This window comes from Coregonus lavaretus, assembly GCF_964263955.1.
Source record: "Coregonus lavaretus genome assembly, chromosome: 5".
NCBI lineage: Eukaryota > Metazoa > Chordata > Actinopteri > Salmoniformes > Salmonidae > Coregonus > Coregonus lavaretus.
In genome coordinates, this window is record NC_139992.1 from 30,033,820 (window position 1) to 30,061,130 (window position 27,311).

Here is a 27,311-nt window from a genome sequence, read left to right on the forward strand (position 1 = left end):
GGCCTTCCTCTGACACCGCCTGGTATAGAGGTCCTGGATGGCAGGGAGCTTTGCCCCAGTGATGTACTGGGCCGTACGCACTACCCTCTGTAGTGCCTTGCGGTCAGAGGCCAAGCAGTTGCCATACCAGGCGGTGATGCAACCAGTCAGGATGCTCTCGATGGTGCAGCTGTATAATTTTTTGAGGATCTGAGGACCCATGCCAAATCTTTTTAGTCTCCTGAGGGGGAATAGGCTTTGTCGTGCCCTCTTCACGACTGTCTTGGTGTGTTTGGACCATGATAGTTCGTTGGTGATGTGGACACCAAGGAACTTGAAGCTCTCAACCTGTTCCACTACAGCCCCGTCGATGAGAATGGGGGCGTGCTCAGTCCTCTTTTTTTTCCTGTAGTCCACAATCATCTCCTTTGTCTTGGTCACGTTGAGGGAGAGGTTGTTGTCCTGGCACCACACGGCCAGATCTCTGACCTCCTCCCTATAGGCTGTCTCATCGTTGTCGGTGATCAGGCCTACCACTGTTGTGTCGTCGGCAAACTTAATGATGGTGTTGGAGTCGTGCCTGGCCATGCAGTCATGGGTGAACAGAGAGTACAGGAGGGGACTGAGCACGCACCCCTGAGGGGCCCCCGTGTTGAGGATCAGTGTGGCAGATGTGTTGTTACCTACCCTTACCACCTGGGGGCGGCCCGTCAGGAAGTCCAGGATCCAGTTGCAGAGGGAGGTGTTTAGTCCCAGGATCCTTAGCTTAGTGATGAGCTTAGAGGGCACTATGGTGTTGAACGCTGAGCTGTAGTCAATGAATAGCATTCTCACGTAGGTGTTCCTCTTGTCCAGGTGGGAAAGGGCAGTGTGGAGTGCGATAGAGATTGCATCATCTGTGGATCTGTTGGGGCGGTATGCAAATTGGAGTGGGTCTAGGGTTTCTGGGATTATGCTGTTGATGTGAGCCATGACCAGTCTTTCAAAGCACTTCATGGCTACAGACGTCAGTGCTACGGGTCGGTAGTCATTTAGGCAGGTTATCTTAGAGTTCTTGGGCACGGGGACTATGGTGGTCTGCTTGAAACATGTTGGTATTACAGACTCAGTCAGGGACATGTTGAAAATGTCAGTGAAGACACTTGCCAGTTGGTCAGCACATGCTCGGAGTACACGTCCTGGTAATCCGTCTGGCCCTGCGGCCTTGTGAATGTTGACCTGCTTAAAAGTCTTACTCACATCGGCTACGGAGAGCGTGATCACATAGTCGTCCGGAACAGCTGGTGCTCTCATGCATGCTTCAGTGTTGCTTGCCTCGAAGCGAGCATAGAAGTGGTTTAGCTCGTCTGGTAGGCTTGTGTCACTGGGCAGCTCGCGGCTGTGCTTCCCTTTGTAGTCTGTAATAGTTTTCAAGCCCTGCCACATCCGACGAGCGTCAGAGCCAGTGTAGTATGATTCAATCTTAGACCTGTTGCCAAACATGCTGCCAAACATGCCCTCGTAAAACTGACTATCCTACCGATCCTTGACTTCGGCGATGTCATTTACAAAATAGCCTCCAACACTCTACTCAGCAAATTGGATGTAGTCTATCACAGTGCCATCCGTTTTGTCTCCAAAGCCCCATACACTACCCACCACTGTGACCTGTACGCTCTTGTTGGCTGGTCCTCACTACATGTTCGTCGTCAAACCCACTGGCTCCAGGCCATCTATAAATCACTACTAGGCAAATCCCCGCCTTATCTTAGCTCATTGGTCACCATAGCAGCACCCACCCGTAGTCTGCGCTCCAGCAGGTATATCTCACTGGTCATTCCCAAAGCCAACACCTCCTTTGGCCGCCATTCCTTCCAGTTCTCTGCTGCCAATGACTGGAACGAATTGCAAAAATCTCTGAAGCTGGAGACTCTTATCTCCCTCACTAACTTTAAGCATCAGTTGTCAGAGCACCTTACCGATCACTGCACCTGTACACAGCCCATCTGAAATTAGCCCACCCAACTACCTCATCCCTATATTGTTATTTATTTTGCTCTTTTGCACCTCAGTATCTCTATTTTGCACATCATCTCTTGCACATCTAGCATTCCAGTGTTAATACTAATTGTAATTATTTTGCACTATAGCCTATTTATTGCCTTACCTCCATAACTTGCTACATTTGCACACACTGTATATATAATTTCTGTTGCATTTTTTGACTTTATGTTTTGTTTTACCCCATATGTAACTCTGTGTTGTTGTTTTTATCGCACTGCTATGCTTTATCTTGGCCAGGTCGCAGTTGTAAATGAGAACTTGTTCTCAACTGGCTTACCTGGTTAAATAAAGGTGAAATAAAATAAAATAAAAAAATGTCTACTAGGCCGCTTTATCTTTTTGGTAAATAGGAAGATGTTGAAAAAAAAAGCGGAACACTCGGGGCTCAGTTGCAATACATGTAATAGATACCAGGCATTGTTTTGATAGCTATGCTGCCTTCATCAGGGTTTCATGTGATAGGGGCCGAGTCATTGTTGTAGGCAAGAACTGTGTTTTGTGCTTACTAGTCGATTTAAGACCATCATAGCAGGTAGGTTGGTTAGTTAATTATTGAACCCCTCTGTTCTGTATATTCTGCAATTAATGTTCTCTTTCCATCCTTGAGCAAGCCGTTGTGTGTGGGTGAGTTCTCTCTCTCAGCTTCTCTGCTTCTTAAAATAACACCAAGGCCATCCTCCACTTCTATAATAAAAACACCTGCGAGTGTCTGGCAGCTATGCTATGGAAAGTGTCTTTCCATTCCAGATGAACTAAACGTGTGTGCGTGCGTGCGCTTTTCATTACAAAAGGGGCGGCTCCTTGTAATACGCTCCGGCATTCAACATACTTTCGGATTACCTGAAAATTGAGACTCCATATCATTCCTTCTGCAGCCGTTTGGGCAGTGTTGTCGCTTCGATCCTTGATCTGATCTACAGCCTATATAGGCTATTCATCAAAGTAGCCTATTTTGCGTTGATAACCAAATATAATCTCAGTGACTGTTCAAACAGTAAACCAAACAACAAGAACCTGCTGTAGCTTTCTAGCTAGCCATGTGCTTTTTTCTCAGTGACCTAAATCATGAAGTTCTATTTTTAGATGATATCAGAATGAATACACAAACAACATATCAATCTGGGATAATGTTTTAGGTTACACTGCCAAGTATAATAATATTTGCCAGGGCGTAGTTTTGTTTTGTTTTGTAATTTGTACCCCCTTTTTCTCCCCAATTCCGTGATTACAATCTTGACTCAACGCTGCACCTCCCCAACGGGCTCGGGAGAGGCGACGGTCAAGTCATGTGTCCTCCGAAACGTGACCCGCCAAACCGCGCTTCTTAACAACCGCTCGCATAACCCGGAAGCCAGCTGCACCAATGTGTCGGAGGAAGCACCGTTTAACTGACGACCAAGTCAGCCTGCAGGCGCAAGGCCCGCCACAAGGGGTCGCTAGAGAGCCGGGGTCGCTAGAGAGGGGTCGCTAGAGAGCTGCCCTATGGGACTCCCGGTGACGTCCGGTAATGACACAGCCTGTGATCAAACCCCAGGCTGTAGTGACGCCGCAAGACTGCGATGCAGTGCCTTAGACCGCTGCGCCACTCGGGAGGCCAGGGCATATTTTTTTGGTATTATAAATCTGATTATTTCACATGTATATGTGGGAAGCTAAAAATGCTAGCTAGCTTGCTCTGTTTTTAGCCAGCTAGTCAGGCTGCCAGCTAGCTACTACTAGCAAGGGAAGGTGACTCTTCCTTGCTTTCACAAACTGAAATGACCAACCCCCCCAAAAAATTATATCACCCCCTTGTGAATGGGAGCTGGACCGGTGTGCATATCATGTTACCAAAATGTGTCTGCTGCGCCAAAAATCCCATTAACTGAGTGAAGCTTGTAGTAACCTTAAGTAACACCCTCTCCCTCCTCTTCATTCCCTTCCCCTCCTCCTTTTCTTCCCTCCTCTCCTGCTGGGTCAGTGGGTGTTCTGGGTGTGTTGTGATGGGTGACAGACAAAGGACAGCTGGTCCCTCGCTCTCTCTCTGTGTGTGTGTGTGTGTGTGTGTGTGTGTGTTACATTGTTGCTGTGTCACTGTTGCCCTACAGTAGCTCCTGGCTCTCAGAACAGATTAGTACAATTAGATCTCGCTCTCTTTCTCTCTCTTTCATGGCTGATTCAACCTCTCTTCCCTACAACCCTCTCATTTCATGTATCCTGTGAAAATAAGACAGTCTCTCCTAGAACGACATACCACACTATCGATACAGGTGCTTGTTTAGCTCTATAATGACTGGTTGCTGACTGAGCTACTGCAGATAACAAGACTTTGCTCAATGGATGTTTAAATTATATAAGGAGTTTAGCTCAGTACATAAAACAGTAGGCAACAGCAAACAGGCAGCAAACAAGCAACATTTTTCCTCCAGCCCTATGTCTTATCTCCAGCTATTTACAGTGGCATGCATCTCCCTGGTTGTCAGCAGGCTAATACTGTAATTATGCTGTTTAAGACGCACAACAGTTACATCATCCATTTAACTTATTAAATATAATTTAACATGGGCATATACCGTCAGTAATGAAGTAGTTTCATTTATATAGAATATAATTGTAGTTCTCTTTCAGTCGACTCTATGGGTCATTGGTTAAGCCTTATTCAAGCACGCCTCACAGGCATATAACAACACCCTGCAATGCTCTGGTTTCTTCATTCTTCACCTCTTCACAAGTCTATTTGGTTGCTAGCCCGTTACGTTGAGAGCTAGTTTTCTGAAGAAATCCGCTTAACTGTTCCTTTCGGTGTGGATTTTGTATTTTATTAGGATCCCCATTAGCTGTTGCGAAAGCACCAGCTACTCTTCCTGGGGGATGCCACCCATCACAGAGCGTTGAGTGGATTATTTTCTATTTTCAGGAATTCTGTTAACTTCAGCTTCACTTTACCGATTTTAGCTTGTTAGGAGCGCCTTTTGTGGTCGGCTAGCTACAGTACATCTGTTGCCTACACATAATTAGCATTGGTAGTTCGCTAGCGCCACTGCTTTAGCATCCCGCCTATAGCAGGTTTCCACTAGTTTTAGCTACTTTTACATGTGGTCTCTAGCTCACCATCAGTTCCCACCGTTCAGAGTTAGCTGAACATTCAAGTGTCTTCACTAGCTAGTGGGCTAACGGCACCACAGGTGTTTTAGCTGTCAACCTCTGAGCTAAACCCCCATTCAGTTTGTTTGGCTAACACGAGCATTGCAGTTTCTTACTAGTGTGTTACATCACCATTGAAGCACCATCCCTTTTTAAATTCCCCTGTAGAAGATGACCTAGCCGTGTGTTTCTACCTCGAGTTACATGGTTTACAAACCGAGTCCCTACTTGGTATGTCACTCGGGTGAAGATAATTAGCTAGCATCCCTGTTAGCTCTACTGTCACTACACCGAAAGTATAAAGACTGCATTTATTTCCCACCACCCTGTTAAATAAAGCGGTCTGTTTCTGCTTACCTGGCTCAATCTCACATTACCCCATGTCTCTCACAACTTTGCGTTGTAGTAGCAGTGTGTGGAGTAGCTAGCTATCTAGCCCCATGGTAATTTGCTTTTATCCGTCCGGTCAAAACGAGATGTTGACAGGCATATTAGCCAAGTCGTCGACAGGCTTACCAATCAAGTTGTCAGGGAAGGGGGAGGAAAAGCACCGCAAGCCTAGCAAAGCTAGGGCATGATTCCCATCGTCTCTGTGCTACTTGCCTCGGCGTAGACCACGTTTCCGCGGCTTTCGTTGACCCCGCTAGCTGTGTGCAATGCGTTAAACTGGGCCCTGGTGTCATTAAATGTAGAGTACGGTGCATGCACACGTCCATTAGTCCACAATGCTTGGAGAATGTGTTTACTTCTGAACAATATTTCCTTTATATTATCACAATTTCCTGCCATACTGTTCCTGTCATAACCTTGTTTAGTTCTAAATCTATTAGCTCCATCCATAATGTTCACAGATAGAGGACCGGAGGACACTAGATGGTGGGTGTGCGTGTGCGCATATATGCGCATGTGTATCTCTATCTAACCCAGTGGGAAGTAGGGCAGGGCAGCTAGAGGATAATATTGATCAGCCAGTCAGTCACCAACAGAGCAGAACAGAACTAACTGTTCCACAGCCTAAATGCATACAGTATAGAGAACCCCCCCCCCCCCCTCTGGTTCTTTATGGAATGCAGTTGGGTTGTGTCAGGACAGCAGTGAAATCAACAGTAGCACAAGGCATGGTGACATCAGGGTCACAGTAGGGTAGAGTTAGTGTCAATAGTGCAGTGTCCCTGTGACCTATAGGGTCTGTGTTGTTAAACAGATGGACCCTGTGTGTATGAGTGCATGGGCTTTGCGTGTGTGCCGGATAATAGATCAGCTAATCACAATCTCTCTGAATGTCCCCACCTACAGATTGACCAATCAGCTTTCGTGTGTGTTAAACTGAAGTCAACGTATACAGTACATAACGCTGCCATGTGTTTTTTTATTTTTATTGATGTGTACATGCAAACATACATGCATGCATAGTGCTGTCTTACACAAACGACTTACCCACGTAGTCAGTCGTTGGTGTGTTAAGTACTGTACAGAATGTGAACAATGAACAACAGTGCACCAGCAGCAGGTCTCTGTGTGGTGAATGAATGGATCCATTGTTCTGCTGGTGTAATCTCATGCAGTACTTTTCCTTCTCCCGGCTCTTTAAGCCTAGATGAGAGGGAGTTTATTTATCTGCTTGCAAACACACATGGCGTACACACTGGACGCTGCCTCGGACTAGTACAGAGGTTCTGTAGGGACAGACAGTATGGGAGGGGAGTAGTATATGGCTCCAACGTACTTGATTGGTTGGTAGATTTTTAGGGACCACAAGTCTCCATCTCTAACTCTGCAGACTGGAAAGCCTCTACTGTATGTATGCTATAGGATCCAGATGTGACCAGGTCAAAGCAGACCAGACCCACCTATCCTCATTCTCTGATCAGCTGTGAGGTTGTTTGTTTGGTGCACCATGTACTGACCTGTCGCTGTGTGAAGCTAGGCTATACATTTGACACCTAGACAGGCTGTCTGGCTGCTGACTGGGAGCTGTATTTGAGTGCAGGGAGATTCTGTGAGTCGATTCGGGTCAGGTCCGTTAGGCAGTAAACTTCCACTGAATCCCGACTTCAACGAAGTGGGACTAGGTTGTTTGGGCCTGTATCAGAGTGCTGGCGGCGCTTTTCTGAGGTGTAGAGAGTTGGGTTGCTTCTGGGTTTGGTCAATACCATAGCCCAGTTGGAGTGTGGGATCCTGTGGTGTCAGTCAATACCCTAGCTCAGCAGGGTGCTGGCTGTGTATGTGAGGTGAGCAGGTTGGTTCTGGGGGGGGATGGAGGACTGCAGCAGCCCAGATCCAGACTTTGCCTGGCTCGTTGATGGAGAAGATAAAATCTCACAAGAGCAACCTCAACCTCTGTAAGTTAACATGACCTATCTGTTTATAAGACTTCTGTCTCCCTCAACCTCAGTAGGTTCATATAACCCGTTTGTCTTTCTGAATATTTTACCTGTCTTTTCTGGGTAACTATCTACTAACTATCTGACCTGTCGGTGTACCTCCTGTAGATGTCAGTTTATTGGTTAGACCAGCAGCTTTGGGGTGTGAGGCACAGCACTGTAACTGTGGAGTGCTCAGCCTCCCCACTGTGTGTGGATGAGTGGGATATGGATTCAGAAGAGATTGCACTCTAACAGCAAATCAGTTTCTTCTCAGCTGGTCAGTGGAGAGAACAGGAGAGAGACACTCTGGCATGTGACAGAATGTCTTAGCTGTTTTAAGGACAATTGAACCACAAACATGACATTTGTGCATGACTCTGTCCCTGGGTTTAAGGCGTTGTAGGACGTTGAAGGTTACTGGGGTTCATTGTGGCCAGAGAAGGAAGGGAAACAGACACGCTCTAATGTTACTGTGCCACTGTAAACTGCACTCATGATTCTAAAGCTTAAGTGTTCGAAGCACACTAGTGCATCAGTTCTCTCTGCTTGGAGCACAGGTCGCTGGTTCTAATCCCCGAGCCGACTAGGTGAAAAATCTGTCTGTGCCCTTGAGCAAGGCACTTAACCCTAATTGCTCCTGTAAGTCGCTCTGGATAAGAGCGTCTGCTAAATGACAAAAACATTTAAAAACAAACATTTAAAAAAAATGTAAATTGTATTTTAAATGCTATTTCCAGGCACTAGCATTTTGTCCCATCCTAAATCGGATTAGACATGATTATTCCGCTCCCTGGCTGTGTATAGAGAGAGTTAGTGTCTCTTATTGCCCTGGAAGAGGTGGTCTTCACTGATATATCCCTTAAACAATGTAAACTACAATTTGGTCTTACTATTGCTCACACAATTTCTATTTGGTGCAAAATTGAAAAACAATGTAACTGGGAATGAAAATGGCATGCCCATGCTACAATATTTCCCAATAATGCATTGTGATCTGGAAGGCAGCCTTTTGCATCCCCCCCCCCCCCCCCCCCCCTCAATGGTCCAAATGTGGAATCCGTACCCTTGCCGAAATCATGGCCAGTAATGATTTTAGAACATTCCAAGATTTTAAAGACCCATATACACTGAGTATACCAAACATTAGGAACACCTTCCGAATATTGAGTTGCACCCCCTCCCCTTTTGCCCTCAGAACAGCCTCAATTTGTCAGGGCGTGGACAATGTGTTGAAAGCGTTCCACAGGGATGCTGGCCCATGTTGACTCCAATGCTTCCCACAGTTGTGTCAAGTTGGCTGGATGTCCTTTGGGTGGTGGGCCATTCTTGATACACACGGCAAACTGTTGAGCGTGAAAAACCCAGCAGCGTTGCAGTCCTTCACACAAACCGGTGAGCCTGGCACCTACTACCATACCCCGTTCAAAGGCACTTATATTCTCTCTTGCCCATTCACCCTCTGAATGGCACACATGCACAATCCATGTCTCAATTGTCTCAATGCTTAAAAATCCTTGTTTTAATCTGTCTCCTCCCCTTCATCTACACTGATTGAAGTGGATTTAACAAGTGACATCAATAAGGGATCATATCTTTCACCTGTATTCACCTGGTCAGTCAATGTCATGGAAAGAGCAGGTGTTCTTAATGTTTTGTATACTCATTGTATATTGTCCTTGTTCAGCCACAACTCAGAAAAACAGGGTATTACAGTTCTTCAGGACCCTGTTCTTTAATGTTTTGTATACTCAGTGTACATTTAAATTTTTTACAGCTGCTAGCCTATAGAATCCCTTGGGAAACCCAACTACCAAGCCATCCAATGATGGGCTTTATAAATGAATTATCTGTGCTCCCGAAAGGATTGATCTCTCTAATATATAAAGAACTTTTGGAAAGATCATATTCTGAGCTAGCCATTAAAAAAGTATGGTCCACAGATCTAAGTGAATCTGAACAACCCTTTAACTGGAACAGAATATGGAACATTATTATCTTGAAATACCATAATTCTAACCATCAATTTAAACATTTTTAAGTTTGTTCACAGACTGGTGTTAAATACAAGGAAAAGTTTTACAATGAAATTTGACCCAACAGTTTACTGTTCCTCCTAAATCAGGTAGGCACATTCCTTCATATGATGTGGGAGTGCCATACAGTTAAATGCTTCTGGGACAAAGTTACAAAAATTCATTTCGAATGGAAATATTCAGTGCGTTGCATCTACTATGTTGCTAAACTTCGGTAGCTCCTTGAATCTCTCAATCAATCAGAGACTATTACTACTGGCAGGCAGCACTGCCGCAAAAAAATATGTTGGCACTTAGATGGCAATCGCCCCACTTTCTCCCAATTCGCCAGTGGATACAGTCACTGTTAGAAGTTATAACATTTACCATTATTGACAGTGAGAATGAATGGAGCTAGTCAAGTAACACTTGAGGCCTGGACAAATATACTTGACTCTGTAAAGAATAATCTCAGCTAAAGCCCAACGCATACAAATAAACAAACTATAAAGCCCAACATATTTAACATATATATTTTTTACTTTCTTTTCTTTCTGGCCCACAGTGAAGGGGTGGAATGGGGAGGTTGGATGTAAAAGCATCCTCGGTTGATGAGCAACCTTAGATGTTTAGAGGGGCCTGCTGATGACCTGCTGACGGGATGAAGAGTGACAGAGTGTAACTGGCTCTGCCTGATTACTCAAGCACATTCAATACCCATTACACAAGCATGGGGAGAGGGAGGGAGTCACAGGGGAAAGGCCTGTCTGTTATATTACCCAGCATGCTTCGCTCTTATTACCTAGCCTGCTTCTCTGTCCTGTCAGCTGGTGTCTAATAGGGTTACAGGCATTCTTTGGCACTGAGCACGAGGTCACAACTAAGCTACTTATACCACACAGGGCTCTAGTCGAGACTAACTTTTTCCACAGGTGGCACTGGTGCTACTAACTTTTTCAGTTCATGGCACCAGCACATGATTTGATCGCACCAATTTTGACCTGACCGGTGTCCCATAACGTCAGCTCGGGGATTTGAACCAGCAGCCTTTCGGTTACTGGCCCAACGCTCTTTTTTTGGGGGGGTAGATCAGCTTAATATTGCAGATACTGGCCCAACGCTCTTAACTGTTACGCTATCTGCCGACCCTATAGTGACCTACCCTCCATACACATAATTATACTGAACAAAAATATAAACGCAACATGTAAAGTGTTGGTCCCATGTTTCATGAGCTGAAAAAAAATGATCCCAGAAATGTTCCATACGCACAAAAAGCTTATTTCTCTCAAATTGTGTGCACAAATGTGTTTACATCCCTGTTATTGAGCATTTCTCCTTTGCCAAGATAATCCATCCACCTGACAAGTGTGGCATATCAAGAAGCTGATTAAACCACATGATCATTACACAGGTGCACCTTGTGCTGAGGACCATAAAAGGCCACTCTAAAATGTGCAGTTTTGTCACACAACACAATGCCACAGATGTCTCAAGTTTTGAGGGAGCATGCAATTGGCATGCTGACTGCAGGAATGTCCACCAGAGCTGTTGTCAGATAATGTAATATTCATTTCTCTACCATAAGCTGCCTCCAATGCTGTTTTAGAGAATTTGGCAGTACGTCCAACCTGCCTTACAACTGCACACCACGTGTAACCATGCCAGCCCAGGACCTCCACATCTGGCTTCTTCACCTGCGGGGTCGTCTGAGACCAACCACCCGGACAGCTGATTAAACTGTGGGTTTGTACAACCTAAGAATTTCTGCACAAACTGTCAGAATTGTCTCAGGGAAGCTCATCTGCGTGCTCGTCGTCCTAACCAGGGTCTTGACCTGACTGCAGTTGGCGTCGTAACCGACTTCAGTGGGCAAATGTTCACCTTCAATGGCCACTGGCGTGCTGGAGAAGTGTGCTCTTCACAGATAAATCCCAGTTTCAACTGTACCGGGCAGACGTTGTGTGGGCGAGTGGTTTGCTGATGTCAATGTTGTGAATAGAGTGCCCCATGGTGGGGTTATCGTTTGGGAAGGCATAAGCTATGGACAATGAGAACAATTGCATTTTATCGATGGCAATTTGAAAGCACAGAGATACCGTGACGAGATTCTGAGGCCAATTGTTGTGCCATTCATCCGCCACCATCACCTCATGTTCCAGTTCCCACCAATATCCAGCAAGAGTAGTGGGACAACATGCCGCAATGAACAGCCTGATCAACTCTATGCGAAGGAGATGTCGCGCTGCATGAGGCAAATGGTGGTCACAACAGATGCTGACTGGTTTTCTGATCCATGCCCCTAACATTGTTTTAAGGTATCTGTATTCCCAGTCATTTCAATTGATTGATTTTCCTTATATGAGCTGTAACTCAGTACAATCTTTGAAATTGTGGCATTTGTATTTTAGTTAAGTTTACATTTTCCATTGATTGTTTGGAGGGAAATCTTTGCGCTATCTCAAAGGGTATTATTGTTTGCGATTTTTAAGTCACTTTACAGTTGTAGGGACCTAAAAATACGTTTTTATATTTTGGTAAATTCAGTTTTCCAGGTTTATTTTTCCAACATTTAAAATTGAAAAACGAAACAAATTGGATGTTCGAAGTCCACAACAATGCTTAAACCACATCAGGAGACAACTTGAGGTCTGGGAACAATCTAAACAATTTGTGCGGGGGAGGGTGTAGTTGTCCTTTAATTCAATTGTGCGCCTTAGCAAGAGTCCGTTGTGTTTGGCTAGCTGTTTTTTTTTACTGTACAGTGTAGGCTACAAATGCCCCGCGATTGATACAAATCACCATGATATTATTCTGCCAGGTAGGCCTACTTTGCTGTCAACATTTTAATTGGGAAGGATTTTTGGAAAGCCTTTAGAAATGTTCATTCAAACAGAGCATAATGACTGAATTGCGCATCGTGAAGATTCAACCAAGACTTCGGACCCAACTTTTTCATACCTGGTCAGCATACCTATTGCTGTTTTGAATAAATCTTGATAATGAAAACCAAGCAAATTGTGAACCAACAACTAGCTAAAAAAAAATTCAGTGGCACCCTAGCGACCAATTCAAAATTGATGTCGCACTGCTAATGTGAGTGTTTTGGTTGCAGTTTTGAGCCATGCCACGCAAAACTAGCACACTGACACATATGCTTACATATACAGTTGTGGTCAAAAGTTTTGAATGACACAAGTATTGGTCTTCACAAAGTACGCTGATTCAGTGTTATGAGAGTTTTTTTGTCAGATGTTACTATGGTATACTGAAGTATAATTACAAGCATTCCATAAGTGTCAAAGGCTTTTATTGACAATTACATTAAGTTTATGCAGAGTGTCAATATTTGCAGTGTTGACCCTTCTTTTTCAAGACCTCTGCAGTCCGCCCTGGCATGCTGTCAATTAACTTCTGGGCCACATCCTGACTGATGGCAGCCCATTCTTGCATAATCAATGCTTGGAGTTTGTCAGAAATTGTGGGTTTTTGTTTGTCAACCCGCCTCTTGAGGATCGACCACAAGTTCTCAATGGGATTAAGGTCTGGGGAGTTTCCTGACCATGGACCCAAAATGTCGATGTTTTGTTCCCCGAGCCACTTAATTATCACTTTTGCCTTATGGCAAGGTGCTCCTTCATGCTGGAAAAGGCATTGGTCGTCACCAAACTGTTCTTGGATGGTTGGGAGAAGTTGCTCTCGGAGGATGTGTTGGTACCATTCTTTATTCATGGCTGTGTTCTTATGCAAAATTGTGAGTGAGCCCACTCCCTTGGCTGAGAAGCAACCCCACACATGAATGGTCTCAGGATGCTTTATTGTTGGCATGACACAGGACTGATGGTAGCGCTCACCTTGTCTTCTCCGGACAAGGTGTTTTCCGGATGCCCCAAACAATCGGAAAGGGGATTCATCAGAGAAAATGACTTTACCCCAGTCCACAGCAGTCCAATCCCTGTACCTTTTGCAGAATATCAGTCTGTCCCTGATGTATTTCCTGGAGAGAAGTGGCTTCTTTGCTGCCCTTCTTGACACCAGGCCATCCTCCAAAAGTCTTCGCCTCACTGTGCGTGCAGATGCACTCACACCTGCCTGCTGCCATTCCTGAGCAAGTACTGCACTGATGGTGCCCCGATCCCGCAGCTGAATCAACTTTAGGAGACGGTCCTGGCGCTTGCTAGACTTTCTTGGGCGCCCTGATGCCTTCTTCAACAATTGAACCGCTCTCCTTGAAGTTCTTGATGATCTGAAAAATGGTTGATTTAGGTGCAATCTTACTAGCAGCAATATCCTTGCCTGTGAAGCCCTTTTTTGCAAAGCAATGATGACGGCACGTGTTTCCTTGCAGGTAACCATGGTTAACAGAGGAAGAACAATGCTTTCAAGCACCACCCTCCTTTTAAAGCTTCCAGTCTGTTATTCTAACTCAATCAGCATGACAGAGTGATCTCCAGCCTTGTCCTCGTCAACACTCTCACCTGTGTTAACGAGAGAATCACTGACATGATGGCAGCTGGTCCTTTTGTGGCAGGGCTGAAATGCAGTGGAAATGTTTTTTTGGGATTACGTTCATTTTCATGGCAAAGAGGGACTTTGCAATTAATTGCAATTCATCTGATCACTCTTCATGACATTCTGGAGTATATGCAAATTGCCATCATCAAAACTGAGGCAGCAGGCTTCGTGAAAATTAATATTTGTGTCATTCTCAACTTTTGACCGACTGTACAAACACAGACATATGTTTACATAAATACAGTTTACAATCATGGTTACACATACAAACTGGGGTAGAGGTAAAACAAGGCAAACTTCCATTGTTAAAGTACTGTAGTAATTTGTATAATAAGCTGAGTTGTAGTAGCTACTATGTAAGAGAGCTTGTTTAGAGAGCCACTTATTCACTCACTGACTGGCAAGCCCCCATTCAGATACTCATGTAGTACTGGAGTATACACTATAGCTATAGCCAGGTGGTCCATTCTGTCTGTGCTTCAGCCAACTCTTCTTTGTGTTCATTCATACCAGACATGGTATGTGTAGGATGACAAGGCTTTAATTGTTTGCTACAACACATTTGAGCTTCCACCCAGACTGGTCCTTTTATGCCAACACTGACACAATGAGATATACCATTCTACCTGCCTGGAGGCCATCATTAACTGGATCGAGGGACGGAGAAAGGAAGTAAGAGATGGCGCAAAGGAGGGAGGAAGAGCGGTGAGGGGAATGGATGGGAGGAGAGACACAGCTCATATGTAGTCTGGGTTCTGTGTCCTAGAAATAGAATGGGTTCTATTTCTATGTTCTGTATCATCTCCAGCTTAGAGAGGGAATTCAGATACTCCGCTTGTGGCTGTGATAGCAGGTAGGGGGTAGCATGGGGGACTGATAAATATTTGATAAGGGTTAACAGGTAGAAACGAGAGTGATGGAGAGAGACGGTGATGGAGAGAGAGAAGAGGAGTGTGACACTGCTGTGTTATAAATCTCCTATGGTAGATAATTAGGGAGATGGTGGTAGAGGAAACTGTCTGTGAATTATACATGTGGCCCTACAGGGGGGAGTAGTCTCTCTTTTTCTCTCTCTCAACCTCTTTCTCTCTTGCTCTCTTTTATTTCTGTCAACCTTTGTCTCTCTCTCTCTCTCTCTCTCTCTCCCCCCCACTCTCTCTCTTCTCTATACACACTCACCGGGTGGACAGACATCTATTGATACGTTTTCTGAATTTTTTTCTCTCACCTTCTCTGTTTGATTTTGACCCCTAGTGTCACAGTGCTGTTTTGGAGTCTGAGAGTGATCCTGGTGACAAGTCTGTCTAATCAAACTGTACAGGCTAGCAGGGTTGATGTGTAAGGTTGCTTCAGTACAAAGTCGACTCAGAATAAGATGGTACGTTAGTAGCAGGACGTTTTCTTTGGAGCAGCACTATCCATGTTTAGGAGAAAGACTGATTGAAGGCTGTGTGGTAAAGTAACACCAATATCTATTTGGATGCGTGTAATGTGGTGTGTGTGTGTGCATTAATTTGTGTAGCATGAAGTCAACCACTGAATTATGACTGGTGTGTGACAGGATATTATACCGTAGTAGTTGTATGGAGACGGGTAGTGATATGGTGTGGGTAGTCATTTAGAATGAATGTTAGTTCCACAGGCTGTTGAGCTGTGTTCCTTTTAGTAAGTACCGTGAGCCTACGCACAACAACCGACAGTGGTGTAGTGAAGGGTTAATGCTGTTTACACACCTTTTTATGTTTTGCGTAAGCTTTTAACCACCTTTTGCCCCAAAAAATGCATTGAAAATATAGGGAATGTTACTTCACTCACAGTGAACGGCGATCAGCATTTACCCACCTATTTTTATCACGATAATACATTTGACAACAGTCACCTCAGCACTGATCTACGGTATGGCAGTGTTTACCGTACCATTCCTTACCATTTGTATAAGGGCAGTGGATCTACTCACTTAGCTCTGTTGCTCCCGACCAAAGAGTTTGGCTTCTATTGTTTTCAACTGACAACTCAGATACCAGATGGACTGGATCTTGCGGCCCTCATCCTTGTCTTCTCCTCCAGTGTTTTTCTTTGGGGACGGGTGGATCAGCTTTAATATAGAAAATAGATTGTGGCTACTATCAATGTAATTTTCTGCATAATTTCCAATCCCCCATATTTTTTTATTTTATATACAGTACCAGTCAAAAGTTTGGACACGCCTACTCATTCAAGGGTTTTTCTTTATTTTTTACTATTTTCTACATTGTAGAATAATACTGAAGACATCAAAACTATGAAATAACATACATGGAATCATGTAGTAACCAAGAAAGTGTTAAACAAATCAAAATACATTTTATATTTGAGATTCTTCAAAGTAGCCACCCTTTGCCTTGATGACAGCTTTGCACACTCTTGGCATTCTCTCAACCAGCTTCACCTGGAATGCTTTTCCAACAGTCTTGAAGGAGTTCCCATATATGCTGAGCACTTGTTGGCTGCTTTTCCTTCACTCTACGGCCAACTCATCCCAAACCATCTCAATTGGGTTGAGGTCGGGTGATTGGAGGCCAGGGTCATCTGATGCAGCACTCCATCACTCTCCTTCTTGGTCAAATAGCCCTTACACAGCCTGGAGGTGTGTTGGGTCATTTTCCTGTTGAAAAACAAATGATAGTCCCGCTAAGCGCAAATCAGATGGCATGGCGTATCGCGGCAGAATGCTGTGGTAGCCATGCTGGTTAAGTGTGCCTTGAATTCTAAATAAATCACACGGCAGTGAGTGTTGCAACCGAGGACAGTGTTGCTCAGCTGGTAGAGCACGGCGCTTGTAACACCAAGGTAGTGGGGTCGATCCCCGGGACCACCCATACACAAAAATGTATGCACGCATGACTGTAAGTCGCTTTGGATAAAAGCGTCTGCTAAATGGCATATTACATTACATTATTACGACAGACTATTTTTTTGCGCGTCAGCACGAAACTCCAGAAAATCACATTGTATGATTTTTAAGTAATTAATTTGCATTTTATTGCATGACATGAGTATTTGATACATCAGAAAAGCATAACTTAATATTTGGTACAGAAACCTTTGTTTGCAATTACAGAGATCATACGTTTCCTGTAGGTCTTGACCAGGTTTGCACACACTGTAGCAGGGATTTTGGCCCACTCCTCCATACAGACCTTCTCCAGATCCTTCAGGTTTCGGGGCAATACGGACTTTCAGCTCCCTCCAAAGATTTTATATTGGGTTCAGGTCTGGAGACTGGCTAGGCCACTCCAGGACCTTGAGATGCTTCTTACGGAGCCACTCCTTAGTTGCCCTGGCTCTGTGTTTCGGGTCGTTGTCATGCTGGAAGACCCAGCCACGACCCATCTTCAATGCTCTTACTGAAGGAAGGAGGTTGTTGGCCAAGATCTCGCGATACATGGCCCCATCCATCCTCCCCTCAATACGGTGCAGTCGTCCTGTCCCCTTTGCAGAAAAGCATCCCCAAAGAATGATGTTTCCACCTCCATGCATCACGGTTGGGATGGTGTTCTTGGGGTTGTACTTATCCTTCTTCTTCCTCCAAACACGGCGAGTGGAGTTTAGACCAAAAAGCTCTATTTTTGTCTCATCAGACCACATGATCTTCTCCCATTCCTCCTCTGGATCATCCAGATGGTCATTGGCAAACTTCAGACGGGCCTGGACATGCGCTGGCTTGAGCAGGGGGACCTTGCGTGCGCTGCAGGATATTAATCCATGACGGCATAGTGTGTTACTAATGGTTTTCTTTGAGACTGTGGTCCCAGCTCTCTTCAGGTCATTGACCAGGTCCTGCCGTGTAGTTCTGGGCTGATCCCTCACCTTCCTCATGATCATTGATGCCCCACGAGGTGAGATCTTGCATGGAGCCCCAGACCGAGGGTGATGGACCGTCATCTTGAACTTCTTCCATTTTCTAATAATTGCGCCAACAGTTGTTGCCTTCTCACCAAGCTGCTTGCCTATTGTCCTGTAGCCCATCCCAGCCTTGTGCAGGTCTACAATTGTATCCCTGATGTCCTTACAAAGCTCTCTGGTCTTGGCCACTGTGGAGAGGTTGGAGTCTGTTTGATTGAATGTGTGGACAGGTGTCTTTTATACAGGTAATGAGTTCAAACAGATGCAGTTAATACAGGTAATGAGTGGAGAACAGGAGGGCTTCTTAAAGAAAAACTAACAGGTCTGTGAGAGCCGGAATTCTTACTGGTTGGTAGGTGATCAAATACTTATGTCATGCAATAAAATGCAAATTAATTACTTTAAAAGTTTTGAATCCAGTGTATCAGTTTATGTGCCATGTTCATAAACCATGTGCCTCCAGTCTTTTTGTGAGGTTGCGAGAGGAGCTGCCCTCTCTCTTCCATTATTCAAGAGACTCTGTGGTTGTGTGTGGAGGGACAAAAGGTGAGCAGGAACACAGGGCCGAGCTCAGGCATGAGGCTGAGAGGAAGCATGGTCTGCCCAGTCACCTGATGACGCCGGACACTACTGGAGCCAGCCAGGCGAGGAGAGATACTGGATAGGGGAGGGAGGGAAGGAGGGATGGAAAGAGGTCAGTAAGAAAACGAGAGGGTGAGAGAGACAGAAAGAGAAAGCGAGAAGGAAAAGAGAGGAAATGAGCAAGCGAGAAAGAAAGGGGGGGCATTAGTGAAACAATTACCAGTGTCCTCTCGTCTGTCAGGTATGTATTGTGACTAGTGACCAGCCTCTTAGCACCTGGGTCACTCTGAAACCTCCATGGCTCGGCTCAGGGTACAGGGCAGAGCAGTGAAGGGAGCCAAGTAGGACAAGGTAAGAGGATCACGGTCTCATCCCGTGATTATCCTTCTGTACTGCGCGGTCTGCAGGGGTTGAACTGTAATCACAGCTCAGAAGCTACCAGAATAACACTGTTATTATTCTGAAATGACCCCTTCTAAAGATGTGACAATGTGATCCAGATCGTCTCAAAGGTTTTGTCTTTTTCATTTTTTTGACCAGATTTTGAACAAATGGAAATTGTATTCTGGAATATATTTCTCTGTCTGTATGTGGATTAACAAAGGAGGTAATCAAATGTGATAATAATAATCATCATCATGATAATACCAGTCATTAATGTGTTGTGTTTGTGTTTTTCAGAAGAAGAATTGAGGAAGCTACGAGAGGAAACCAATGTGGAGAAGATAAAGGAAGAGCTGGAGAGAGAGAGAGGGAAGAGGCTCGATCTCGAACTGAGGATGAACGAGGTGCTAAAATCCAGGTGGGTGATGGAGAGAGCGAGGGGAACATAATGTGTCATCTCATTCTCTAAGTGTTGCTCACTTAGTTAGTCACGTTTCGCTCTCGCTTGCTCTCTCTGTCTCGGTTTCTGTGTGTGTGTGCTGCCTTCAGTGCTGCAACCCTCCACCTCCTCCACTCCCTGCATGCCATCCTACCTACCCCAGTAAGTTGTCCTTCGGTGGGGTGGATCACCCTGGGCTGCAGCAGGTATAAATAGCTGCCCCTGCAGCTTGGTTGGCACATGGCAGGGAATTCCTCAAGGACCTGTGCGTGTGTGCTCGCTGTAGTGTTTGTGTATGTGTCACAACCAGGTCACGCGCTTCTATATCAGAGCACAGAGCATGACGCAGCATTTAGTTAGTCTTGGGATGATCGCTTCTGTGTCATTTGGCACTCGATTAACTGTTAAATTAAAATTCCACCCCAAAACTATATTTTATTTGTTTCATTAGTCCATTGTTGATATAGTCCCAACATGTTTTGCATGTCAGCCATCAAGTTTTCAAGATATATAACTTTCAAAATACAGAAATGCAGCCTGTATGATACCAGCTGAATTTCTGTATTTTGAAAGTTATATATCTTGAATCTTGATTGCTGACATGCACAATATTTTTGGAACTATATAACCAATGGACTAATGAAACAAATACCAAAATATATTTTTGGGGTGGAATTTTCCATTAAGTAAAGCCTCTGGTTCACCCAGTCCACTCAGAATGGATTTCAGTGGCGTTTTAGCTCCTGCCAAAAGGACATTCCACCATGTCTCCTTGGCCTTACAGTAAGGTCCACAAGGGCATAGAGGGGGACATGAAGACACATTACACATCAAATAGCCAAAATTATAGAGGGCATAAAGCCCATGAAGGGTATACTTGAATTTTTGTTTACATAGTGTTGCAAAGACTCACTATTTTTCTGTATTTCTCCTCTCCTCTTTTTCTATACTTCTTTCTTCTATCAGGTTGGAAGACTCGCCGCCACAGCCTGCCCGTAAACCCCCGTCTCCAACGCCTGCTGCCAATGGCAAAGACACAGGTAAGCAAGGCAGAAAGTGGACTATGGTGGAACACCTACAGTGGGGAAAAAATTATTTAGTCAGCCACCAATTGTGCAAGTTCTCCCACTTAAAAAGATGAGAGAGGCCTGTAATTTTCATCATATGTACACGTCAACTATGACAGACAAAAAAAAATATGGTGGAAAATAAGTATTTGGTCAATAACAAAAGTTTCTCAATACTTTGTTATATACCCTTTGTTGGCAATGACACAGGTCAAACGTTTTCTGTAAGTCTTTACAAGGTTTTCACACACTGTTGCTGGTATTTTGCCCCATTCCTCCATGCAGATCTCCTCTAGAGCAGTGATGTTTTGGGGCTGTCGCTGGGCAACACGGACTTTCAACTCCCTCCAAAGATTTTCTATGGGGTTGAGATCTGGAGACTGGCTAGGCCACTCCAGGACCTTGAAATACTTCTTACGAAGCCACTCCTTCGTTGCCCGGGCGGTGTGTTTGGGATCATTGTCATGCTGAAAGACCCAGCCACGTTTCATCTTCAATGCCCTTGCTGATGGAAGGAGGTTTTCACTCAAAATCTCACGATACATGGCCCCATTCATTCTTTCCTTTACACGGATCAGTCGTCCTGGTCCCTTTGCAGAAAAACAGCCCCAAAGCATGATGTTTCCACCCCCATGTTTCACAGTAGGTATGGTGTTCTTTGGATGCAACTCAGCATTCTTTGTCCTCCAAACACGACGAGTTGAGTTTTTACCAAAAGGTTCTATTTTGGTTTCATCTGACCATATGACATTCTCCCAATCCTCTTCTGGATCATCCAAATGCACTCTAGCAAACTTCAGACGGGCCTGGACATGTACTGGCTTAAGCAGGGGGACACGTCTGGCACTGCAGGATTTGAGTCCCTGGCGGCGTAGTGTGTTACTGATGGTAGGCTTTGTTACTTTGGTCCCAGCTCTCTGCAGGTCATTCACTAGGTCCCCCCGTGTGGTTCTGGGATTTTTGCTCACCGTTCTTGTGATCATTTTGACCCCACGGGGTGAGATCTTGCGTGGAGCCCCAGATCGAGGGAGATTATGAGTGGTCTTGTATGTCTTCCATTTCCTAATAATTGCTCCCACAGTTGATTTCTTCAAACCAAGCTGCTTACCTATTGCAGATTCAGTCTTCCCAGCCTGGTGCAGGTCTACAATTTTGTTTCTGGTGTCCTTTGACAGCTCTTTGGTCTTGGCCATAGTGGAGTTTGGAGTGTGACTGTTTGAGGTTGTGGACAGGTGTCTTTTATACTGGTAACGAGTGGAGGACAGAGGAGCCTCTTAAAGAAGAAGTTACAGGTCTGTGGGAGCCAGAAATCTTGCTTGTTTGTAGGTGACCAAATACTTATTTTCCACCAAATTTGCAAATAAATTCATTAAAAATCCCACAATTTGATTTTCTGGATTTTCTTTTCTCAATTTGTCTGTCATAGTTGACGTGTACCTATGATGAAAATTACAGGCCTCTCATCTCTTTTTAAGTGGGAGAACTTGCACAATTGGTGGCTGACTAAATACTTTTTTCCCCCACTGTATGACTGCTGATAGTATACAAAAACCGCCCCTACCTTTACTATTTATGGAATTGAATAGACCAGATTGATACTGCTCACACCTATCCCAGTCCTTCAGATCTGCAAAGACTGGAAAAGTATATGAGACAATCTGTAGAAAAGTCACTTAAATCAGATGCCAATTTCAGTATTTAACGAGCCAAGCTTTCAAGCTTTGGGTCAGAAGAAACCTTTGTCAGAAACAGCAGTAACTCCCATAGATCAGTGAAATAAAAGGGTTTGTAGGGCCACAGGGCAGCCAGGGACTGAGAGACTGTGGGAAGGCATCCAGGAGTCAGGTTGAAGCCAGTGGGAGTCCAGTGGGGCTGCAGAGCTGACGGGAAGGGAAAAGGACAGGCGATAGATCAGGGGGAGGGACTGACGTTTGCTCTGACTCTATAGGGACTGGGATATGTGGATGTGTGTGTTTTACAGTGGGAGTGTGTAGGGAAGACTATTCTTGGAAGACTGTAATAACCCTGTGTGTGTGTTGGGGGGGGGGGGATTCAGGATGATGGAGAATCTATTTTCTCCATGGGGGATTTAACATATTGACACACACTCACACTTACAAAGTGTGCTCCCGAGTGGCGCAGTGGTCTAAGGCACTGCATCTGTGCTTGAGGCGTCACTACAGACCCCCCTGGTTCGATTTCAGGCTGTATCACAACCGGCCTTGATTGGGAGTCCCGTAGGGCGGCGCACAATTGGCCCAGCGTTGTCCAGATTTGGCCGGTGTAGGCCGTCATTGTAAATAAGAATTTGTTCTTAACTGACTTGCCTAGTTAAATAAAGGGAAAATAAAAATTAAAAAATAAACAAAGGGACTTGTCCTGAATCTCTTGAGACAATGCAGAATACACATACACACAACTCTGACTTTGATGAAGAAAAGGTATTCTCATATCAAACAATTGCTTCAAAAACGATCTCTGTTTCCCCTCACACACAGTTTCCCCAATCATTTTAAAACTCTAACCCAACAGTAAGGACAGGCAGCTTTAATAGCAGTGTTCAGTGCAAAACACATTCTGGGTGCTGAACATCCTCATTACCAGATATATTTTAGTGTGTGTGGGAGGCTGGAAGAAAGACACTGTTTGTGTGCGTGGGAGGGAAGAGAGGAGCTGTAGAAGTATCTCTTTGTAAAATCAAAAATCTTGATCATTCTTTGAGGGTTCCAGAACAAGTTGTTCGTCTAGTAGCTTCAGGTGCTGGTGAAACTGGCAAGGGGGTTATTTTAGGAAATGGGCTAGGTTTGATCTAGGCCAGACAGGCCCACGGTGTTAGTTAGAGCAGCCTCTCCAAATGTAGAATGTGTGTATGTGCGCGTACATGAATTTGTGTTTCTGTAAGACACACACGAGGAGCTCAGTGTGTAATTTAGGTTAATGGGTCTTTGGTATTAACTCTAAATTAAACCAGCTTCTTAACTGGGAGATCTACAGACCTATATATCCTTCTCTACCGGTCTTCATTTCAATAAACAATTTCAGGTAGTTATAGAAGTTGCCCTTAGATATAGATCTAGGAACAGAAATACCAAACCGACAAGGAGGCAACTTCATTGTACTCATTATAAACCTGTGCTGCCTATAACCTCTCTTCCGGTCACTCTCTCTTTCTCTCTCTCTTCCTCTTTCTGTCTTTTGAATGTATATTTATTTATAGTCAGTAACAAGACAAAAGAACAAACATGAGTCCTCTTCCAAGTATACAATAACATAAAACACCCACACACAAGAAAATAAGCCTAATGACAACATGACCTGACCTTCAACTCTGCCTCTCCAGACAAAGACAAGCCGCTGCAGGGGGAGACCCTGTACTTGCGGGCGTGGAGGTGGCTCTACGACAGGGTGGGGGTCTACATAGAAGACTTCCGCTTCGTCCCAGAGGAGAACACTGTGGAGGCTGAGGAACCACTAAGTGCTAAAAGGTACATTGTTGTATTCCTGGGATGGGTTGTCAAAACCATAGAAATACAATAGAATGAATGGTCCACCCATCATGGAATATTGGTTTAAATAGGAATGTCTGTTCTTGTAATCTTATTTCTATGTACTAAAAGGTGAGTACTGAACTAAGTGGTGAAAACATCAGTCACATTGAGAGGCTGTGTTGTAGTAGTCAATATCTAAACATTGTGTATTTGTTGCACCCCACATGGCGAGTACGCTACCACTCACAGAAACAGTAGTAGTCGTTTACCTAACCTTAACGGTAGTGATGTGAATTCTATACAGACACGTTCTGTATACGTTGCACATCACTGCATGAGCAACATGACCAGGGTGATTTTCAGTAGGAAGAATACTATTTTAAAACGGATTGAAACCATGTAACACTCAAAGAAACATAGTGTGGTGTACAGACTTCTGATTGGCTGGTAGGCCCTGCCTGTCTGGGCTAATAGGAGGTCCTGTAAGGGAGATTGGCCACAGGGAGTGAATACAGTGTCTGTGCCCTCTGGTGGTGGGTTGACCACACTACAACTCCCAGCAGCCATTGACTGAGGCTATAGACATTGCCCTCGGGCACTGACTAGGATCAGCTTCACTATCCCCCAATTCTAACCTTAACCATTAGGGGGTAAGCTCCTCACTGATCTTAGATCAGTGTCTAGATGCAACTCATATGTCATGCTCCTCTTTACTCCACTTTAAGCTAGCTGGGTTCAGTCTAGGACTTGGCTCATTTTGCTGCTAAGCACTGATCAGATTGTATAGGGCTTACTCATCCTTCAGGTCATGGGCTGCTGTGACCTTAGGCAGGAGAGTAACCACATACACGTACACAGTTTGAAGTGCACACAGATTGGATGAAAGTTGGCAGCACAGGTAGAAAGCTCTAGAAAGAAAGGAAGTATTGTAGCTGACCTTGAGGACAGAACGGAGAGAACAGAGAGACATAGATTGAGCTCTTCATTCTTTCCTCTCCTCCTCGCTTCTGTGTGACTCATACACCGAATGATCAGTGGGGCGGCAGGTAGCTTAGTGGTTAAGAGCATTGTGCCGGTAACCGAAAGGTCGCTGGTTCTAATCCCCGAGCCGACTAGGTGAAAAATCTGTCGATGTGCCCTTGAGCAAGGCACTTAACCCTAATTGCTCCTGTAAGTCGCTCTGGATAAGAGCGTCTGCTAAATGACTAAAATGTAAATGTAAATGTTGAGGTGTTGCCACCTCCGCTAGCAAGTGCACACGAACATTTCGCTTTTTTAGTAGATGTTTTCGAGAATTCTGTTCCCCCACTGTCTGTGTAAAGTGCATGCAAAAGTTCCTGTTGTAACATCTACCATTGAATGTCCTTCTCTCTCCAGGCTAACAGAAAACATGAGGCGACTCAGTGAGTATTTATATATTAATACCCACTCAGAATAGTCATACCTTCTGCCATTGATCTACTGTTGTTGTCAGATATTGTTGTGATGTGACAATAAGTTGATGACTGATTTTGTATTTTTCCAGAGCGAGGAGCCAGACCTGTCACTAATTTCATGAGGAACCTCTCAGCCTTATCCAACTGGCACTCAGTGTACACCTCAGCTATTTCCTTCATAGTGAGTACAACTGCTCCTATCTGTCTTTTTAAAGGGATATGCAAGTCATGTCCAAATCATCTAGAAGTAACTTCATTGAGCTACACACTTAATTTGAGAAACTTTAGGATGATTTGGACATGAAGCGCGAAAAATGCTAATATCGGTACCATTGACTTGCGTTGGAGTTGTGCCACAAATGTAAAAAGTTAGCATTTGGAACAGGGCCAGGTAAACAAAACCAAAGCATGGATTGCTGTCATACCATGTCCATAGACAGCTTACAGGGTAAGGAAACTAATATGTAACTTGGATGAACCATCTTTAGTGAGCTGTCCTGAATGAGTTTGACTACTGTATACATGATCTCAAGACTTTGACACATGCTATTCTATAGAGCTAGACATTGACCAAATGTCTAATCTAATGTTTGTCTCTTCAAGTTCCTCTCATTCGATGTCCCACTATATTCAGTAGTGCTTGTCATTTGGAAGACTTGTATATTAAATCTGATTGTGAGAAAAAGGATGTAGGCTAAGTACTGTATGAAATGATGAATGTAATTTGTATTTCCTCCTGTCTCAGATCTACATGAACGCTGCGTGGCACGGCTGGGCCATCCCAATGTTCCTCTTCTTGGCCATCCTGAGGCTCTCCTTGAATTACCTCATTGCTAAGTAAGACATGTGTACTGCACATACACAAATTCATATTACATTAGTTACATTAAATGTTACTTATTAGCCATCCTGAGGCTCTCCTTGAATTACCTTATCGCTAAGTAAGACATTCATACTGCACATACACACACCTATTCATATTGATATTACATTTAATTTGTCATTTATTGATGATGCAGAGTGATGCAACTACACTGAACCAGAGTATGTGGAGCGGAGCTGGAGTGAGGAGCGGAGCGTGCCCAATTTGACTGGAGCGTGGAGCGAAATTCCCAAAGGCTGGAGCGTCGGCCTTCTCGCCCGCTCCAATTTCGCTCCAGTAGCGCTCACTTCACGAGCTCAGGGCGTGCCCGCCCCAGCATGCATTTGTAGTCTACTTGTGTGCTGCTATAGCCCCTTGCTTTAGCTGTCATGGAGTTCGCTAAATATTTTCATAAAGAAACTGATAAAACACACAGGTTCAAAATCAAGATGACTTACAAAGATGAGGAGGTCCAAGAGCAAGAGAGGGAGTGCTGTGATGTAGTGTCCACAACTAAATAATCATTGGGGAATCTGAAAATACACATATCCCAAAAGCATGATGGTGTACTTACTACATGCACATGAAAGGAATGAGGTGGGTAGATGACTAAGTGTCATTGTAGCAAAGTATTTATAAACAAAAAATCAGATCTCTTAAACGTTTCGTTCATTTTCGTTCTATTATCTAAACAATAGGTCATAATTGATTTTGGCCCAATAGGCCTGGCATATTCCCACGTTCAAGGAGATTTCCATTTTGATTGGGTTATTTTGCCTAAAAACCTTTAGGCCTACCTATAGAAAATTTTAAAAACATCTCTGCCCAGCCTGGCAAGAGAGGCCAAAAGGGGTGTTTAGCGTCCCCAGTGGCTCTGCAAGTGTGGAGAGGATATTCTCCGCTGCTGGCCGGCTCTCCAGGCACCATCGCATGAGCCTGAAGCCACAGACTGGCCAAACTCGTGTTTCTAAAAATGAATTCAAAGGCACTACTAAGTCATTTTTTGTTTAAATTGTATTTAATTCTAAGTAAGTCACAATTTATAGACTATAATGATTTAATACAATGAAATGTTTAAATGAGGAGCGTTTTATGTCCCTACCAGCTTATTGTGTCACACTCGCAAATTC

The 27,311-nt window shown here is 44.4% G+C and overlaps 1 protein-coding gene across 1 annotated transcript in view; it reads left to right on the top strand.

The window, feature by feature from the left end:
• The window catches only part of LOC311129130 (GRAM domain-containing protein 4-like), an 86,365-nt gene that overhangs the window by 44,924 nt on the left and 14,130 nt on the right, over window positions 1-27,311 (top strand). Inside the window, exons 4-9 of the mRNA XM_084161422.1 lie at window positions 19,187-19,307; window positions 20,295-20,368; window positions 23,736-23,880; window positions 25,261-25,286; window positions 25,409-25,500; window positions 26,065-26,156. Of these exons, the coding sequence (XP_084017548.1) occupies window positions 19,187-19,307; window positions 20,295-20,368; window positions 23,736-23,880; window positions 25,261-25,286; window positions 25,409-25,500; window positions 26,065-26,156 (550 nt within the window). The remainder of the gene's footprint in view (window positions 1-19,186; window positions 19,308-20,294; window positions 20,369-23,735; window positions 23,881-25,260; window positions 25,287-25,408; window positions 25,501-26,064; window positions 26,157-27,311) is intronic.